At 33.2% G+C, this 21,203-nt stretch overlaps 1 protein-coding gene across 4 annotated transcripts; it reads left to right on the forward strand.

Moving 5' to 3' along the window:
- Positions 1 to 425: 425 nt before the first annotated feature.
- Positions 426 to 8,062, forward strand: LOC108210617 (protein PTST, chloroplastic). 4 transcript variants are annotated; one of them, XM_017381981.2, is made up of 10 exons: positions 428 to 587; positions 1,378 to 1,456; positions 1,544 to 1,600; positions 2,362 to 2,632; positions 3,847 to 3,936; positions 4,836 to 4,904; positions 5,765 to 5,870; positions 6,668 to 6,756; positions 7,561 to 7,673; positions 7,760 to 8,062. In XM_017381981.2, exons 3-10 carry the CDS (start codon positions 1,554 to 1,556, stop codon positions 7,860 to 7,862), a joined length of 888 nt encoding a protein of 295 aa, XP_017237470.1. In that variant the 5' UTR covers positions 428 to 587; positions 1,378 to 1,456; positions 1,544 to 1,553; the 3' UTR covers positions 7,863 to 8,062. The 4 variants fall into 4 exon arrangements, 3 of the variants coding, with proteins under 3 accessions (XP_017237470.1, XP_017237469.1, XP_017237472.1); XR_010289780.1 differs by lacking the exon at positions 1,378 to 1,456 and having other exon boundaries at positions 426 to 587; positions 7,557 to 7,673; XM_017381980.2 differs by lacking the exon at positions 1,378 to 1,456.
- Positions 8,063 to 21,203: the final 13,141 nt, after the last annotated feature.

A 21,203-nucleotide genomic window follows, 5' to 3' on the forward strand; every position in this document is an offset into this window, starting at 1 on the left:
AATTTGATATAATTTTTAAGATATTTAGCATTATCTTAAATGAAATTTGATATATGATGTTAAATGAGCGAAAGGATGTGAGACATGATTAAGAATAATTTAAAATATTTGCATTTACTATTTATATTTTAATAGTTGATTATATTTTGAATATATATAATATATATTTATTTAGTATAAATTTTTATTAAATACGTTAAACAAAACTTTGATAATAAAACCTGTAAAAATACTTGAAAACAAATGGACTCAACAAATATATAATGACAAAATATATGAATGAAGAAAATACATGATGATTAAGAGTTTTAATATCTGATTACAAAATAGAAAAGGACAGATATTTATTTATTTACCGTAGTTTATATGAGTATTATATAAAAGGAAGTGTATGTATGGGCTTAACTGGAACCATAGAAAATGTATATGGACTTTCTCCCAATGGGCTTTGGTAGTGGTAACTGGTAATGAAATGTGGCATGTGCGAGTATTATCTAGTGAACGTGGTTCCACGTGGCAGTGTGTGAGTCGATTCGCTGTGAGAGCTTAACTGCCTCACTGACCAAGAACCATCTGCTCTCTAACTAGTAAGTGTTTTCTGTACTCATCAGTATGTTTAACATTGTTTAAGTGTATGTTTTTTGTGGATTATGTTTGTTGTTTGAGTAATTGTCTATCTGAAATACATGATTTGAAAATGTGTGTGAGCAATTTCATTCTCAAGATCATTTTTGCGAATACTTGTTTCAATCCTTGAATTTAATTGATGATGCTAGCTTTACAGGTTCCCAATTTATTTGAGGGAGTTATAATTGCAACACAGTTCATTTGATATATCCTTCAAAAATCCTGTTTTCTTATAGGGTAATAGTACTATTAGGTGGTTTTGAATCTGTTATAAGTTTGACTTCAATACCAGGGAGCGGAAGCAGATTAGAATGCCGGACTTGGCCAGTTTCAGTATTCGAATCCTGAAAAAAATGATAAGAAGATATGGTTTAGGAGAATGCATTATCATGAGTAAATAAACAAGTATTTGACCCTAAAGCTGCTTAGCTACTTGAGTTCGATGTAATTTTTTGTAAATCATTGTACGAGTCGTAAAGTCCAGGGTAGGGTGACCTTTTGCTCGCAATTCACACCAGTGTTAATACTTTATACCTTATGTGAAGCTCCTTTCTCTTTAGTCTTGAAGTCGAGGGTGGGTGACCTTTTGCCGCCAATTTACACTAGTATTAGTACCTTATACCTCCTGTGAAGCTCCTTTTTCTTAGTTAATTTAAAAGAAATCGCCTAACTACTATGTATACTATGCAGTTCAATGAATGCATTATTAACATTGTGAAGAACTGTTATTATAAGTGTTTCATTTCACAGATACTGCTTCTTGGTTTCTACTTCAATTTGTTAGTGCTTCAATCGTTTGCTTTTTGGTCTTATAATGTTTGCTGTATAGGTACTCTGTCACTTATTTTATTAACATATATTTCAAGCCTTTTATTTTTTGGATTCTAACATGAAAATATTCTTTTTTTGGCAATAGAATATAAATCATGGATTGTCATGCAGTTTCTCTGGGAAAGATTATCTTTTTGTCAAGGTAATTTTAACTTTAGGATTTCAAAAATCGATATGATTATGCTATGTACAGTGTGTATGTTTCCTGAATCCATCATTTGATCGTTCTTCTTTTTTCTTTTTTTTTGGAATTTCTGTACTCTATTTAGTATCTCATAGAAGAACAATTGCAGATCGAGATTGGTGTTTAGAATTTTGTTTACTATCAGTCTATCATTAGGGACACTTATACTTTATTCCTATTTTAGAATCTCTACCAGTTCCATTTATTTTTTCTTCTTAACAAACTTACATTTACATTAAACCTTGAATGTCTGCGTAGACAACTTGTGAATTATGATATGAATCTGTTTCCTTGAGTGCTTGCTGTAAACGCATATCATAGGTTCAGTTTGAATTATGGTATGAATATGTTCTCTTGAGTGCTTGGAGTTTTCCACGCATATCATAGGTTCAGTTGACTCATGTTTATATACATAGTTGGGTTTTATAACTCCGCATACATATTTTCTCATTTTGCTTCAGTAGAGATATTAAAATTTTCTAAACAAACTGAGAAAATATTTACCGGAGTTATAGAATAGTGTTGGGTAATGAACAAAATGTTATAGTTTGATTTCTACTTTAAGCTTTGTAAATACGGTAAAAAATAATTCTCTTTTCAATAATTATTACATACATATCCTGGGAGGCATTGAGATCTTAAGTTTCAGTAGGAAATATAGATATCAACATGTATGCCAGCAATGTGGTTTATAAATATTTTTACTTTACTTCGTGCAGTCAATGTTCTAAAAAAAGTGCTCCAAGGGTTTTATGGCCAATGCAAAAGCTGAATATGGGATACCTCAACAGACATAAATATATGCCATATTTGTACCAATATTCCGAGGGGAGACTGTCTATTCACCATAGCTCTTGGCAAACATGTTGCACACATGTTATTCTAGAGGGGGAATATTCATCTCCACGAGCTGCAAATAGTTCAAATCCGATGCATGTTGATGAGTTTGATGTGGAAGAGGTTCTTTCACAACCATTGGGCAGTGCTGAGGTGGGTACAAATTATACAATATAGCCTTCTTTATAATTTTATTGTAAGGAATGATACTGTTCATGTTTTTTTCTGCCCAAACTCAAATCCAGGGATATATCTTCGATCTGCTATTACTTTAAATCCGTGAGATATTTCTGTTTCCCACCTTTAAGTTCTTTAAAGAGAAAAGTTCAATATTGTAAGTCTGCAAAGACACAAGGCACATGACTAAAAGTGATGCCTACATTTGAAAACATGCTTACATATACACATACAATCATATGAGTTTTCAGTTTAGCTCTTTGTTTGGTTGGAAAGAATGAACTGAAAATATTTGAAGAAAGATTTAAAGTGAAAGAGAAGTAAAAAAAATTGTGCCAATTGCCTCTATAATATTTGTTAAAAATGTGAGCATTGAGATTGGTGGGATTGGCCTCTAGTTTAAATTTGTGGACTTAAGGGAGGATGAAATGAAAATCATATATAATTACCTACCAATTAGTATGAAGTTATAAATATCATGGCATTTCCATTCTGTTTTGTTCCTTTCATCCAGTCAGAGCGTATAGGAAGTTTAACAAGTCGCAAGTCACAGTTAAATACTTGACAAGTAGTGATGTACAGAACTAAATTTTGCAATAACTATTGGGAATTGCCTCTGGCCATTCAAGCCTTACCTCGTATGCCTCTTCCCTTGCCATCTGTGCGTTAAGTCATCATCCATCAATCCTCATGTATATCAACTCTCAACTCAAGCCAAAACACACATCTCATCCAGGGGGCCTGCTTTAGGAAAATGTGATGTGCTAAAACTGAGATAGCATGAAGTATGAAACTTGTATCTGGTTGACTTCAAATCAGCTGCTTTTTTATGTATTCTATAATTAATCTGTCAATTGTGTAGTTTTTGTTGTTGGTACATGTCACATAAGGAGTGGAAATTGATTTAATTGAGCCATTAAAATGCTGTGCTATATACGGGCTTCCATTAAACCCTTATATGAATTACACTCAATTGTCATTGCATCAGGATACACTCTACAGATCTAAATTATTTGTATAGAATATTATATTTAATCTTTACTTGTTTTCGGAATCATTGATGTTCTTGCTTCGTTTTCTGGATCCCGTAATGGCACTTGTTTTTTTTTTTCCATTAAAGTCTCCATCTGGCTAATGGATAAATATATATGATTATTAGTATATTGGCTAATAATTCCATTTTCTAGCAGTTAAAATTGTTAATGGCTGATTCTGATAGAGCAAAGCTTATCTCTAAACTAAGTGAAGCCAATCGACATAATCGTTTCCTCAAGCGACAGGTATGCAATACCTTCTTTTTGTTTCCTTGATACTTAAAGAAATTTTGTGTTTGCTAACTATACAATTTTGTAACCACATATAGTTTCTAGTAATCTAGTTAAAGTCAATATGTCCCTATGTCCAATAGATCTTCTCATTACTCTCCAACCCAAAACAGGCAAACATCCACATTTCTTTCTAGTAAAGACTTGGCCAATTTTATCAAGTAAATATGTTTTGTTCTTTATATGTGCTTCAAATTTTGAAAAAAACACATTTAGACAAACTGTATATTTCAAAAAAGAAGCTGGCAGAGCCTGAAAGGGGAATGTACCACATCGTGTAATTTCAATACCAGGATACTAACTCCTCAGCTAGTAGCCTAGCAGGTACCCCCCCCCTCCCCTCCCTCCTGGTAACAGGAATGTGAGGGTTAGGACCTCATTGGGTGTAGGGGTCTGACTATATATATTTGTATACTTGACCATTACTAAAAAGAAGAGGATACAGTATAAATACAGAGTCTAAATATATAATCGTACAATATCCGTACTTGCTGACTTTTTGTTGTTAAGGTACTAATTGTTCTCCTATTAACTCATGACCTAAAACATGGTCACTCATTCTTAGTAATTTCTTTCTTTCAAATATTGTATGCAGATGCCTGGAAGAAAATTTGAGTAGGCACAAGGTTTTGGCCTTTTATTAAATTAGTTCTCTTTATATAACTGAGCATTACCCAAAGTGTGGGTTCTATGTATATAACATGTATGGTAGTTATTATATATCAAAGAAAAGAAAAGCACAGAAGAACTGTGATCGAAAAATGGAATGCTAAAATACTAGTAGTAAGCGAAGAAGGTTCCTCGCATATGAAAAATTCAGGGCTGGTACTAAAGTCTCATTTTGTTATTTGCAGTTGCAAGAAAAGGACAATGAATTGGTTAACTTTAAGAGTGATCTTGCTGCATTGGATTACGAAATTCAGGTTTTTAACACTTTGTATATAATTCTATTCTTATATTACTATGCCCCTGAATACTTAGACATACAATAACCTCAATGATCAATAATTGTACTGGACAACTCCTATTCAATCCAAATTTTCTGGACCAGATGGTTTTAGTTATCAATATGGACTCTCTAAAATGTTAAAACCTAAAATACTCATCCCAGGATTTGTGCATTATCTACAGGTCACTTGTACATTTAAGTCATGAACTAATAGAACCTATAGCTTCTAAACTTGCGTGTTCTTTTTTTTTTTTGCTAATGAACTTAAATCGTATTTTTATGCACCAATTAATTACCTTATTGACAATGTCAGATTTCATCATGGCTTGATCTTGTACTCTACAGAGAATTTGCATTCAATGTGATTAAACGTTTTAGGGTTTTGATGTGTATTTTTTTGAAGTCGAACACATTTTTCAGCATAAGAAATTTCAAATTGCTTCTTCTAGACACTTTTGTCAAATTTTTCTATGTGATATCAGTTTGTCGTTCCTAGTCTATTAATTTTAGCTTCGAATGGCATGTCTTTCTTAGTTAAGTATGCAACTATATGATTGTGCTTATCTTCTAAGAAGGAACAGAGTGAGAGTAGAATGAAATTTAGAGCTGGAAGTGAAGGGACCTGTAAGGAGATGAGAATTGAGAAAATGGCAGGTCAACTAGAGATGATAATATATGCAGGTTGAAGTGAAAGAAAGAAATGAGCATAAATCTTATTTAAAGTTCACCACATACTTTCTAGAGTATTGCAGCTTGGTGCTTTCAACTAAAAATGTCTGCAGCTTGGTGGTTTTTACCAATCCGATTTGTAATTTTGTTTATATTGACTGGCAGGCATTACTGTCATTGGCTGAAGAAATTTCCAAATCTCCCATTCCACAAGGTTCACGGAAGATAAATGGAAAATACATTCAGTCTCACCTTGTTTTACGATTACAAGGTATGACAACTTTATGCTTTGTTAAAATTGCTAATCTCATGATTATAAGGTAAGCTTCTAAAGCCTTAAAGCAGCTAGGTGAGCTTATACAGGCCGTTTGATCCAGTTATAAAGAGTAATGAAATATAGTGAAGTGTACTTAAAACTGTAGGACATGACACTATATACTACTCAGGTTTTACCAAGCCTCCAGCACAAAGTTAATTCTATTGATTTATAATAGATTATCTTTTTTGGTCATACTAGAAGGTACTCATGCTTTCTTTAGCTTTTTATATAACTCCCCTTGCATTGTATTTTGACAAGGCAATATGCTAGTTGAATTTTAAAATTTTATAACATGATGTGTTTTAATTTAAATTTGCTGGCCAAGAAGGTATGAGGCTACATACTTAAACTTCCTTAGCCATTCTGGTTTCGTTTGTCTTTAATGTAACTCATGATTCACTTGAATATTTTTTGATTGCTAATGTGTCGGACTATGTTGCCTGCTTTCTTAAAACTTTTTGCATTAGCCTTTCAACTATAGGTCTTCCAACCTCTAATTAGTAGGCATGCACATATCCTCTAGCTTCTAGAAAGTGGAGAAAAGTAGCTATTTAATATATGTAATCAGGTAAAACGTCATCTTGAACGAGAGTGCCATGTTTGGATTATCAGCTTGAATAAGAATAAGTGAATAAGTTCTTGTGTTTATTATGTGACTGCGAAAAGTATTAGTTGTAATTAAAAGTTCACATGCATCTCTAAGAAAGAAAAATCAGTCGCTTATGATCTTTCTGTTTGATCTTCTAAAGCTGTAAATAAGAAAATGAAAGAACAGATAACGGATGTGGATGCTGTACTACCAAAAGAGGTGCACTTATTTTGGAGTGGCATGGCAGAGGTGAGTAATGAGTGCACTTTATAAACTTTTAGAAACCTATCTATTAATATTTGTTTCTTATGTAGAAGATATCACATTTAAAGTAGTGACCAGCATTTGTTCAGCCTATTTTGTTGATGAACTTTTTAATCGGTACTAGTATATTACATTACACTAATTAGGGGTGACAAAATTTGACACGACCCGAAACCCGACATGACCTGACTCAAAAAAGTGCGAATTAGTATCGGGGTTTTTGTACTTCAGGCCGGGTTCGGGTTGGGTAATTTTTTACCCAAAAATCTCCGGTCAAGTGCAGGTCGATCTAGTGTCCCCGAACCCGGCCCGACCCGAAATACTTATATATATAATATATAAATTTATATTAGGCAATTGCATACATTTGTCATATATTTATGTATTATTTAAACAAATTTTTCCACTCACCTCATTAAATTATTATTTATATATATAATATCGTTTTATATAATAAAAGTAATTAACTTTAAGAAAATTTCGGGTCATTTTCGGGTTGATCGGTACTGAACAGGTCGGGTTCGGGTTGAAATTTTCAACCTGTTTTGGGTTTGGGTCGACCTTAAAACTTGATTGGGTACGATAGCCCGACCCGTTACTTGAAATTGCCACCCCAAACACTAATATACATATTTTCTCTATAAATTTTACTGGTTCAATAGAACATGCTAAACTATCCCACTCCATTGGATTATGTAAAACAAGATATGAGGGTATACCATTGTTCCGTGCTCGTTAAAATAAATATGTAGTTGATATGAATAAAACTGCATTTGTACTTGGAGGCAGAGTGTTCAAGTTATGGGCAGTTTTGATGGCTGGAGTCAAGGAGAGCACTTGTCACCGGAGTTTACTGGCTCATACATGAAATTTCAGACAACACTAATGCTAAGACCTGGGAGGTAATATCTGCCAGAACCAAGAATTTCTTCATCAGTACACCCTATAGGCTATCAACCAATTGTTCACACTGTTGTATGTTGTGAAGGTATGAAATCAAATTCTTGATAGATGGAGAGTGGTACTTATCCCCAGACTTTCCTACCATCGGTGCGGGTTCAATACAAAACAATCTGTTGATTGTAGAATAACTTGCATGTGCTAGAGCCTGGAGCCAACATATCAAAGATGCATGATGATTGTAGAGTAACTTTTTGTGTTACATAAGAGCAAAATCTTGGAATGTGCCATTAAGCAGCAATTAGGCTGTAGTATGCCCATAACTAGGTTGTATCAAATCTACACAGGAACCTTTTCTGATTATATATATTAATTTAGTGTTTTTCATTAATGGTGGTTATATACACAGGACGTTTTTTAATCTATATATAGAATGCTTTTCATAACTAGGTTTCATCAATGGTGTTTATATATGTAGAATGTTTTTCATCTTTTTCCAAAGCCTGTTTATCTTTCTTTAGGAAATATATTGAATAAATTATGCTAAAATTGGATAATAAATTGTGACTATTTTAAGTTTGAAATATAACTAAATAAATTAGTGGTATACTCGCCATATCTTATACTCTGGGATACATTGATTAGTTAAAGGAAAATCACATAAAATATCAACATTAAAAAAACTCATATTGACTATATTCTAACTCAAAATTTTATATTAATCATTCAAAATTAATATTTATAGAGTAGAATAAAATAAATTTTATATAACAAACATCTCGATGCAATACCAATATTAATATATAAAATTAAAAATTGGACTATAATTCATGAGCGAAAAAAATGAAAATAAATTTCTACATATAGTTAATGATTTAAAGCATAACGAATCTTAATTTTAGTTGTGTTTTTTTTAAAGTAATCATCTTTTTCACTAATATTGTCATTAATTTCCAAACACTACTCGTTAGACATATACATCATGTCCTACATGTAAAAAGTACGGCTCTTTAACAGAACTGATTGATGACATATAGTCATATACATTGATTGATTAATAAAACAGACAATGAAATTGATTGATTAATAAAATAGACAGTAAGTTTGCAAGAACATAAGTGCGTAAAAATCAAAAAAATATTAAGATGCAATTCCGAAACCATCCTCGGTTTTAATAGAGATAAACATTATGTTTTAGTTATACGAAAATTAATCATGTCGGGACGTATGAATTCCAATCCATGCAGGTTTATATTAGTGATTCCTTCCTCCAATTTCTTTGGATTGGTTGTACGCAAAAACATCAGTTTAAATTTATGGGATAGCTGTCTACTCCCAAATCTGACAAACTCTTACTCTTGTCAATCAATCATCTCTATCGTCATTTAAAACAATTATCATAGTGTAACTGCGACAACCCGGGTCAAATCCCGAGTCTTTTTCGGAAATCGGGTCAAGTCCCGAATTCCGAATCCGAATATAAACCCAAATATACTGGCCCAACTGCAACAACTTGGGTAATCTACAAGCCCACCACAGGCCCCCAAAAGATCATGATTTGTTGGTGCAATTGGTAGTAGTACTTATGCTTATAAACTGAACAAATATTCCCACTCTTCTTGATGTGGGACTGGGGTGTTACAAACTCCCCCACTTAAATTCCTGACGTCCTCGTCAGGCCGAAATGGATAGCCCATAGGCCCAGATCGAACCTCTCTAGCCATTGTGGGATAATACCGGCTGGCTTCGTGTCCCCGCCTCTGGAACTCTGTCCATTGCGGGATAATACCACCAGCCTTCGTGTCCCCACCTCCGGCAACTTGACGAATCAAGCTTTCGAGAGCCTGCTCTGAATACCATATGCGACAACCCGGGTCAAATCCCGAGTCTTTTTCGGAAATCGGGTCAAGTCCTGAATTCTGAATCCGAATATAAACCCAAATATACTGGCCCAACTGCAACAACTTGGGTAATTTTAACAAGCCGCCCCCAAAAGATCATGATTTGTTGGTGCAATTGGTAGTAGTACTTATGCTTATAAACTGAACAAATATTCCCACTCTTCTCGATGTGGGACTGGGGTGTTACAAACTCCCCCACTTAAATTCCTGACGTCCTCGTCCGGCCGAAACGGATAGCCCATAGGCCCAGATCGAACCTCTCTAGCCATTGTGGGATAATACCGGCTGGCTTCGTGTCCCCGCCTCTGGAACTCTGTCCATTGCGGGATAATACCACCAGCCTTCGTGTCCCCACCTCCGACAACTTGACGAATCAAGCTTTCGAGAACCTGGCTCTGATACCATATGCGACAACCCGGGTCAAATCCCGAGTCTTTTTCGGAAATCGGGTCAAGTCCCGAATTCCGAATCCGAATATAAACCCAAATATACTGGCCCAACTGCAACAACTTGGGTAATCTACAAGCCCACCACAGGCCCCCAAAAGATCATGATTTGTTGGTGCAATTGGTAGTAGTACTTATGCTAATAAACTGAACAAATATTCCCACTCTTCTCGATGTGGGACTGGGGTGTTACAGTAACTCATTATTGTATTAGATGGAGATGATAAATAGCCCCCGGTATGTGTCGAACGATAGCTTCTCAGGATAAAACGGGTTACGATGTCGTTGCATAAGAACGACACTACCAGGGAGTAGGGTTTTGGTATTGAGAGAGAGTAGGTTGTGATTAGATGATCTAAAACCCTATTGTTTTGGGGAGGTGCCGGTTGGATTGCTCATGAAGTCATCATCTTCATTTCTAATTTTCAAAATATTTGTATTCAGTTAGTTAAGCAATCCGGAAACAAAGCGGCTAATTATTTAGCTCATTTATTTGTTTTTCAACTTGGTTGCATGATCAATTGGGGGTTTGTCCCGATTGAGTATCTTTCGTATTAATGAAATCTGATCTAAATTTTGGCCCAAAAAAAAACCCTACAACCTATAGAAATATTAAGAAGTGCAGAGAGAATTGTGTGCTACTCTTTTCCATAATTAAATAATTTGAAGTATAATCAGATTGAAAAACTTGCAAGTTACTATATTACGTAAATAATTTGAAACAGAATCAGATTAATTTATGTCAAGATATATATCATATCAATTAATATGAAACAAAATCTGAAACAGAATTAGATTAAAAAACTTGCAAGTTACTATATTCCATAAATAATCTGAAACAGAATCAGGTTAATTTATGCCAAGATATATACCATATTAATTATCTGAAACAAAAGAAAAAATAGTTTTTATTTTTGATATTTTTCATCCAAAAATTCCAAAAAATTAGAAAAATAGAACGGTTCCATCTGAGAGGCGCCACCCACACGCCCATCGCTTTTCCTTTATATAAGTATATTGATATTGATGATTATATAACTGGAAAAAAAATTAAAAAATTATATCATTATAAAGTATGCTTAGTATATTTTAAAATATAATCAAATATAATGAATAAATAATTTCTAATACCTAGTCAAATATTTAATTGACTTCTTAAAAATTAAAAGCAAATTAAAAGCCACGTGTAATTTGGGACGGAGAGAGTACGTCATTAGTGTTTTTAGTATTTGAAAATCTATCTATCACTTGTAATTAGGGAGAGTTTTTTAATGTTTATTTTTTCAAAAATAAGATTAATTTAAGGACGACAAAGAGACCTAATCAAAATTTTGTATTACTATATTCATGTTTTGCTTATTAAGATATAGTATAAGAAAAACTTGGGCAGATATTAAATATATATGTTTAATAAAAATAACTTGGGTAGATATTAAATGTATATGTTCAATAATAACAAAACAAGCCAATTTTTCCATACGAAATTCATTATAATTTCTATATAATTAAAATAATTTTTAAAATTAAAAATATTTAAAATTAACACCCATACATGCATAGCGGGGCAAACATGCTAGTATAGATTAGGTGGGAGATGCTCTAACAATTTTTTTCCTCGCAAGCTAATGGTTATCGAACTATCGACGAAAGCAATCCTCTAGCACTGATGTTTATCCTGTAAATTCTAAAAACAATGATCGTTGTTAGATAAACCCATGCCGACAGTGCCGTGTTAATGAACATTGATGGCCCACATCACTTGTTTTTGTGTAGGAACTATATTTTTGATAGAGATCGAAACTCCTGGTGTGAGGCTTAAAATAGAAGAATCCTATTCTTAAGTACTGAACAAAGAAAAATTAGAATATTTGGATCAAAGCCATATATTTCAGATGTAATAAGATAATTAATTATACATATAAGCGCATATAATAACGACTAAACCAGTGGTGCTTAATAGTTCTTTCAGCGTGAGTATCTAAAACCATGTCCGCGGCTACAAATAAAAGATTAAACATACTGTGTCATCTGAGTACCCTCAAATTTGGTAATTTTATCTTGATAGCATTTTGTGTCGCTGAGTGATCAGCTGTTAATTAGGCTTTTTTGCATTCGTATAGTTGTATTAATTCTATGATCGGTCAGTCAGTGAAGAAGATCGAAAAATGAAAACATATACAAAAAAATCTAGTATGCACATATATATACCAACTTCAGATCATCACAATATGCATATTTTCTGAGTGTTCTATACCCTTAATTGTGGCAACATTGATGATATTAAATTTTTTATTATGATCAACTTTGTTGGTTTCGACAAGAAATGGTACTCAGATTTTTATCGGAGAAATTCAGGCTGTTCAGTCAGAACCAGAAAGAAAAGAGTAGTGCTGTACCAGGGAGGGAAAAGCGGTTCTTGATTATTGTGAATGTATTAGGGAGTTCGGGTCCTATCAAGATGGTGGTGAAGGAGGACGATAGCGTCGCAGCTGTGATTCGTGCTGCTTTAAAGCTGTATGCCCGAGAGGAGCGCCTCCCTGTTCTTGGTTATGATGTAAACAAATGCCTTCTTTATCCCTCCCACGGAGAACAAAATGGTACACATACCGTTTATTACTCCAGTCCATTCGGAAAAATATGGTCACTAGGTTTCCGCATACTTATTTAGTTATATATAGGTGCTTGTTGAATTAAATTCAGTTTTACATTTTTATTTTCTTCTAGCAGCCCTAAGTCCGAATGAAGTGATAGCGGCAGGTGGGGGAAGGAACTTTTTGCTATGCAAGAAGCAGAATCACCGAGAAAGTGCAGATGATGTGATGAGGTCCTCGGAGATGACAGCCCTGAAGAAGACTAGTTGCTGGAAAACATTACTTATTAAACCTTTTAGAAATATAAAAAGTTTAGTACGTACCAGATGCTAGCATATAGCTGAGATGTTAAATATGTTTCATGATATACATAATCTGGACTTAGAAAATTGAAGTACCTCCAGAACTGATCATAACATAATCTTTTTCACATCCGAATATGTCTAACCATGCTTTCCGTCTGGTGTTTCGAATTGTCTTAAATTAAGCTGTATTTTGTGGTATTTCAGGAAACCAGAGAAAAATAAACTGATGAGCCTACCGTTAAACTGAACGAACCACTGAGACTTTTTAATATGATAAATCCTAAGATATCATATCAAACTAATTTCAAATAATAACAACGTTTGTGTGAATAATAGATGAGATAAACTCTATTCAATTTGTAATTTCTAACACTGCTCTGAAAATATATTTTACTAGGGCATAAAAACAAGATCACATTATTTGGTGCCGCCAGGCTTGGGCTAACCCGGATCATTTGTCTACTAAATGTGTGTCTGACGTCAGCGCATGCGTTTTTATCACTTCACAATTCCTTTAACTTTAATGATAAGTTTTCACTGTTCACTGTATGAGTACGTAACCAGACAAGTGACTAAGCACAAAAAAGATTTCTAAATTAACCAGCAATCATAAAGAAGATTTTATTCTGTTTGATTTAATCTAAAAGAGGATTTTATTCGGTATAAGTAAAAGATTATATAAACGATGGGTAATTTTTGGTTTATTAGTTTTGATAAATTTATTAATAACTTACATATAGTTAATAATAAGAGTAATTTATAATTTGGACCTACAACTTAAGTTAATTTTGCGATTTGGTTCCAATTTTATAATGTTGGCATTATGCGACTCAAGGCTTATGATTCTTAAACAAAATACAGTCTGTTTTCCAACTGCTGTTAGAAGATAAAGGTAAACGTCCATTGACTAGTTATCTTTAATTTGTGCATGTGAGTATGATACTTGATTTATAATAATATGATATCGTCCATTTTGGGCTTTATTTTTGAGCATCTCTAAAAAGTAGTTATACTAGTGGAGTTATCTTCCACAACCCTAAATCTCTGTCATCAAATTTGTCGATCTTTACTTTCTCTTGTTTGTCATCGCTCTAACTAGTTTAAAAACCTAGGCTTTGATACTGGTTGTGATTTTATGAACGAAAACAAAACCAAAATAGATAAATAAAAACAAGAAAATAAACAACAATCACAAACGACAATATATAACATGGTTCAAAAATTTCTGCTCCACAACCCGCACTAATTTTGTATTGATCTCTCACGATTATATTGCATTATGATTTTACTATTTCAAAAAAATATTTCTAAGAGAAAAACTTAACCTAACTTTTATGGGTCAAATGCCTCTTCTAGGCCAATTTAAGAGTCCATGTCAAATTGCTATAAACTGCTGCAACCCGAACTCTCTCATAATACTTTTTAGGCTTGTTAAGCAACCTAACCCTATAATAGTATGATATTACTCGTTTTGGACCTAGTCCATACGAGTTTATTTTTAATGCAATTAAAATTCTAACTAATAAAAAATTTACTAAAAATAATAATTTTTATTTTAAAATGAATCACTTTAAAAGTAGAACTAATGATTAACTTTATTTTAACTGTACAAGACTCTGGTGACTAATGTTATATCTCATGAATATTTCTAATTTGAGATAAATATATATAGTTTATGTAATTAGTTAATACTCAATTAGGAATTAATACTCTCTCGTTCCACTCATTTAGTTATGTTAAAAATAGTATTAAGATTAAGAGATAATACTCCCTCGTCTCGTTAAATTATTAACATTATTTTTTGACACGTTTTTTAAGACTTCTTTACAATGATATTTTTTTCAAAAATAATTTCTGAATAAAATTTGATATTTAAACTTTTATTCAGAAAAAATAAATTAAAAAAATATTATATAACTATATTTTATAAGAATCTCAAAATGCTCACAAACAATGAACTTTAACAAACTCATGGGACGGAGATTGTATAAAATAATTGAAAAGATGAGGAAAAATGGACAAAATAATATGGCTATTTAAATAAAGGTAGTGAGGGTGTTTAAATCTTTTTTGATATAAAATTTTTAATTTTGATTTAATATGAAATACTAGACCGAATATTTGGAATTATACAGGGAGAGAATTGGATGGAAGCGGAGTGATTTTTAAGAATTTGATGTCTCACTGGCATGTAGTGCTTTGAGTGGAACAATAATCAATTGCAGAGCGTATCATAATGTATCTGGAGAAACTTTAAAATTCTTGGAGAATGGGTTCCTATGATTTGCTGATGATTGACACCTGTCTAAGCTCGCTCTCGGATGCGTGGATATGATAGTTAAGTACCAACTTGCTGTCGGGGCTCGTTAAATAAAGAAGCCCTAGCTAGTAGCTGTATAATTACGGAATCTCATTGGTGGAAGGATGCGCAGTCACGTGGCTTGCGGCCAATGGTGACCAGATCGAAATATAGGGCTTTATATACTTCGTGTTAATTGTATGTGGATCATCCCTAACTTTGTTTACTGTATTTCAGGTTAGAACTAGAGACATTCGTACTCACTGTTAGATTGTATTCCTGTTCAATTTTCTTTTACGGTCTTTTCTACTACGCCTCACGCATATTATAAAATTATATTTTACAATTTCTTTTTTTAATTAATATTAACAAAATTAAGAAATTATATTTTTATTCACAAGAAAAACTTTAAAATAATTTACAAAGAAGGGGAAGGATGGAGTATATATAACAAAAGGGTTAAATCTCAAATTGGTCACTAAAGTGAAGGCCATATCTCACTTTAGTAACACGACTTATCGGGGACTCACATGCATCATTATAGTAACGAATTATTACAGAAACGTTAGTTTGACCCGTTGACTGACGGGAACCGTCTTAAAACTAACGTTTGTTTCTAATTTAAAAAGGTGGCATCTACGTGGAGTCCTATTCAGTCGCTTCCTAATATATTATTGTAATAAAAGTAATAGAAATGATGTAATAATAGTAATTGAATTGAGTTGGTTTTGTTGGTGCACACGCGCGGGCGGAAGAGACAGGTTTAGTGAAGTATGTCCAACGACCATGCCTGCTCAATTTTTCCAAGAAAATCAAACAGAAAAATACAAATAAGATTTTTCTTTGAGATCATGAAAAATATAAAAATTGTATTTTTATATAAATTTATTTTGTTTAAATCATAAATAATAAATATATAAAAGTAACGTTACTTATATTAATATAAAAATATATATAAAAAAGTTATATTGAAGAAAATATTTCTACAAATAAGTAATATTATATTGTATATGTAATTGTTTACGTTATATAATATAAAATTAATTTTGGTTTAGAAAAATATATAATTAAGTTTAAAAACAAATATTAAATTATTACAAATAAGTAATATTATATATAAAATATTTTTATCAAATTTGGGTCCTTTAAAATTTGAGGTCCTGTGCAAATACTTCACTTGTATAATTTAACCTCAAATCATTAATAAGAAAATATATTTTTTATTGTTTCAAAAAAAAAAGAAAATATATTTTTATTCTTGATATAATTAAATTTTTTTCTTCATCCATAAATTATATATTGGATATGGTATCAGAATTTGGAAGAATGGAGAAACAAGATGATATACACACACGAAGTAACTGTTGTTTGTTGCCACGTAGGACAGTCAAACAATCATAGCTCTGTATGTCCAAGTCATGTATGCCACGTTTTGGTTTCCGTCTATACAATTAAAAAAGTTAACGTTTCTATCATAATCCATTACTATAGTGGTGCATATGAGTCCCCGATAAGTCGAGTCACTAAAATGAGATATGGCCTTCACTTTAGTGACCAATTTGAGATTTAACCTTATAACAAAAGTCACCTGTGTTTTTACATTGCACCTAGTCATCACCTACAGTTGTGCCGATTTTAAATTTAAGGAACAAAAGAATATAAAATTAATACATTAATAATGTATTTTATTTGTGTTTTCATTCAAACTTTTTAATCTTTAAGTTCAAATATAATATACTTTATATTAAATTTTTACTATAAAATTGAGATGGAGACAGCGAAACTGAGATGATCAAATTACACTCTTGCTAATTAATTTCTTGCTAACTAACTTCATGCTTTTCAAATATAAAAACTATTGTCATTATCAATTATATATTGGCAGTAAAAAAAATCAAGAAAAAGAGTTACTCCCTCCATTCCTGGAGTTGTATACACACGGGGAGCGACACACATTTTAATGCTTCTCTAAAATATAGTTTTATAACTTATTTTTTAATTAAAAATCTGAATAAAAATTTAACTATTAAATTTTTATTTAGAAAAAAATTTAAAAAATAAATTATAAAACCATATTTTATAAAAATATTAAAATAAATAATGAACGTATAGAATTAAATTAGACGGAAGAAATATGATTAATATACAGCTGAAAGTTGTGTATAAGAACTGAATTAATCAATAAAGGTCACTTATTTAATTTGTTACTTGCTGGTGGTGCACTGGTGCTTAGCTAGACCAGTAAGCTCCTTGCAAGTTGAAAAGATATTCCTAACTTAAAAATTCTAATAGCATGCCCTACCATAATGCTGGTCGCGCGACATACGTTAACTCCACATCATCAGTATGATATTGTTCATTTTGGGCCGTAACCAAACTCATATGTATTTGTTTTCGGACTCCTCGCAAAAGGCCTCATATTAATGGAGTTATTTGACTGGTTATATTCAAGACAAATCTTCTTTATCTTTCTCGTATGGGAATTGGGTTGACATCCTCAACAATCTCCCCTCGATTGAAGAACCACTAACCATGTGACCTTATACCGCTGCTATTTATCGGTTCCTCGTCTTGTGGAACACGCCGCCCGACCACCTTAGTAGAGAAGACTTTCGACACAAGCCATCCAAGACCTCCAATCGTAGTTCTACAGAGTCTCCTCCCACATCACACAAGTGCAGCCGCGACCCCAGAATCAACTTCCTAACCATCGGCTCTGATGCCACTTGTTGGCCATGCAACACCCCCTCACTCCGCATTAGTATGATATTATCAGCTCTGGCCGTGCCAAGCCCGTAGGGATTTACTTTTGGGCTCCTCCCAAAAGGCCTCATACCAATAGAGTTGTTCAAATGCTTGAATTCAAGACAAATCTTCTTTATCTTTTTGATGTGGAACTTGGGGTGACACACACACACAAACACACAGACACACACACGCACACATATATGGTTTTACTCCAGTACAAACTATTAAATACAAATTTAAATGTGAACTAATATTTTTAAAAATATGAGGAGTGTGTGAGACCCGATAATAGACCACAATGTGGGCCTTGGCAAGGTCGAGGTAGGGCCTAGTGGATGGGGTGGCCCTGGTGGGAAGACGGTGTGATAAAGTCTTGGCTCTTGAGCTTGTTTGGAGCCCTTCACTACAAGAAAAGCGCCTATTTTCGACAGGCTATTTTCGACCGGACGTTAATTTCGACCGTTAACGGTCGAAATTAATATATTCGACCGCACCCAGTCGAAATTAAAGCTGGTCGAAATAACAGGTCGAAAATAACCCTCCAGATTTTTCCCGCCCATGGACTTAGTCGAAAATAATTGCCGGTCAAAAATATCTATGTGGCGGAAATTTTCCCGCAATTTGATTTTTGAATATTTTAAGGGGTTTCTGATCGAAAATATAAATTCGACCGTTTTGAGTCGAAAATATAAATTCGACCGTTGTGAGTCGAAAATATAATTTCGACCGTTTCTGGTTTAATTAGTTCGACCGCCTCGAAAAATGGTATGTTTATTTCGACCAAAAATTTAATTTGAAGGTTTAATAAATTCGACCGTTATCGGTCGAAAAAAGTATATATGGCGGGAAACTGAATTTTTCAAATTTTTTTTAAAATTTGAGCGGGAAGTTCAAATTTTCACCGAAAATAATTTTTTGGGCTGAAAAGGACGATCGAAAAATGACCGCTTTCCTGTAGTGCTTCTGAGTCCTGTGCGGAGCCGTAGTGAGGCTTTAGTGGGCCGGATGTGGATTGAGTGGGGTCAGAAGTGGATCCCTGTGGGTGATGACATCTATGGGATGGGAGATGACATATAGGAAGTGGGTGATGTCATATAAGCTTAGTCTCTCGTGGTTCGCATTTAGTGTTTGTATTTGATCATTTACACATATATCTATGTATATATTTATATTTATATTTGAGAGATATGTTATATACTGTATAAAAATAGTGATTTGTAATGTACAAAGGGGTTAATTCTAAATTTAAAATTAGTTATAAAAAGTTGGTTAGAGAATCATTTTTAGTTAATAGGCTGATTTGAAATAAAACTCTATATGTATTATGCAATTATTCAGATATAAAACAAGGGAAACCACCTTAAATGACATCGCCACCCTCTATATGTCATCACGCATCCATCATATGTCATCACTCAATTAGGGCACACCTTCTCCTCACTCGCTCCATCCCGGGCCAATTAAAGCCTCATCAAGGCTCCGAACCTGTCGTGGACAAGTTCTAAACAGTCCTAAAAACCAAAATTCGGCAACATCATGGTCCCACTACATCCCACCCCAGCCCTAGGTCCCGTCTAGGCCCATTTCGGGATCCATCCCCGATACGAAAATCCTTCCTATTCTATTTTATTACATTATTTTGTTTAGATTTCATTTTAGTAGCTAGTTTTTAGTGGAGTAGAAACTCCCATCTCTATATATAAAATAAAATATATAAACTAATTTAAACTATCCCTAAATGACATCATCCGCCCTCCATCATCCACCCTTATATGATATCACCGACCTAGGGCCAATCTTGCGCCACTCAATCCACTTGAGGTCCACTAGAGTCACATGTAGGTTCCGAAATTCAAAGAGTCAAAACATGATACCATCCTGATCTTATCAAACCATACAAGTGTCCGTCCTAGGTCCATCTCGAATCCACTCATGAAGCCAAACCCCTTCTGATTCTTTTTACTTAGATTACTTTGTATTTAATTTTTATTCAATTTATATTCGAGTAGTTCATTTATATATATATATATATATATATATATATATTATATATATATATATATATATTTTGGTAATCAAATGAACATGACCATTTTATTTTCTCAAACCTGTGTCGTTATGAGCAGTTTTAGGATAAACATATATTCTAAGTTGATAGAATCTTTTTAAAGCTAGATCACACAGCAACATGATTGTATTGCTATAACTGCAAGTGCGAGCGGGTTGTTTGCCATTGGGTTCCCTTGAAAATCGAGCTTGATGAAGGCGTGCGAGAGCGCCTCTCGATTGGAGGATGCTTATGAGATGAGATTTCACGTGTATGTTGGATTGCTAACTTAATTAACACTCTGACAATGTAGTCATAGTGGACATAATATTCTTATAAAATGATTAATCTAAATGTATAAAAGGAAATCTAATTAGAATTAAGTTTGAAGATTAAAGTATATCGTTCTAATTATTTCTCATTTGTGTCGATTTTCAAAAGATATAAATGTTTAGATTTCGGTTCTAGTAACTGCAATTAAAGTAAATATAGGATAACTTATAAGAGTGGTTTTTTAATTTTAACAGAATATGGGTTTAAATAAAATTTGAGAAAATCTCTTGAGTGCGTAGCATTATCCTAAATTATAAGTCTCTTATTAATAACACGAAAGCTAGGTAAAACAAAACTTATCAAAAACATGTGTGTGTGGCTGTATGTTTCAACGTGGAATTAACTGAGGAAGTAAGAAGTTTCGTTCTGCCAGCTGTTCCATCCTAACAATTACTCCCTCCGTCTCATTTAATTCTATACGTTTTTTTTCAATTTCTTGACACACATTTCAATGCTCTTATAAAATATGGTTCCGTAACTTATTTTCGAGATTTTTTTTTTCTGAATAAAAGTTTAACATCCAAACTTTAATTTTAGAAAAAGAAAATTTTAAAAACAAATTACATAATTACATTTTACAGGTGCATTAAAGTGTGTGTCGTGTTCTCGTCCCCAATGTATACTATTAGGGGGACGGATGGAGTAGTTGCTTTTGAAGAAAGAGTAAAAGTCCCTTACAAAGAAAACAAAGGATAAAAGTAGAGATAAATAGTTTTATAGTTTTAACTATCCTAATGATTTAGATCAATAGGCTCTCGAGCATAGCCCAGTGGTGGACTTATCTTCTGATGTTCCGGGCCACTCAGGTTCACCTCTCGCTCATCTCGAGAGGCCTCAAGTTTGATAAAAACTCCAGCAGTGT

This window comes from Daucus carota, chromosome 3, assembly GCF_001625215.2.
Source record: "Daucus carota subsp. sativus chromosome 3, DH1 v3.0, whole genome shotgun sequence".
In the NCBI taxonomy this organism is placed as follows: domain Eukaryota; kingdom Viridiplantae; phylum Streptophyta; class Magnoliopsida; order Apiales; family Apiaceae; genus Daucus; species Daucus carota.

Excerpts from the sequence above, each read along its gene's own strand:
- LOC108210617 (XM_017381981.2), top strand. The coding sequence starts at position 1,554 with ATGGATTGTCATGCAGTTTCTCTGGGAAAGATTATCTTTTTGTCAAG. Across the intron at positions 2,633-3,846 it reads AACCATTGGGCAGTGCTGAG|TTAAAATTGTTAATGGCTGA; the intron begins GTGGGTACAAAT and ends ATTTTCTAGCAG. Across the intron at positions 7,674-7,759 it reads CTAATGCTAAGACCTGGGAG|GTATGAAATCAAATTCTTGA; the intron begins GTAATATCTGCC and ends TATGTTGTGAAG.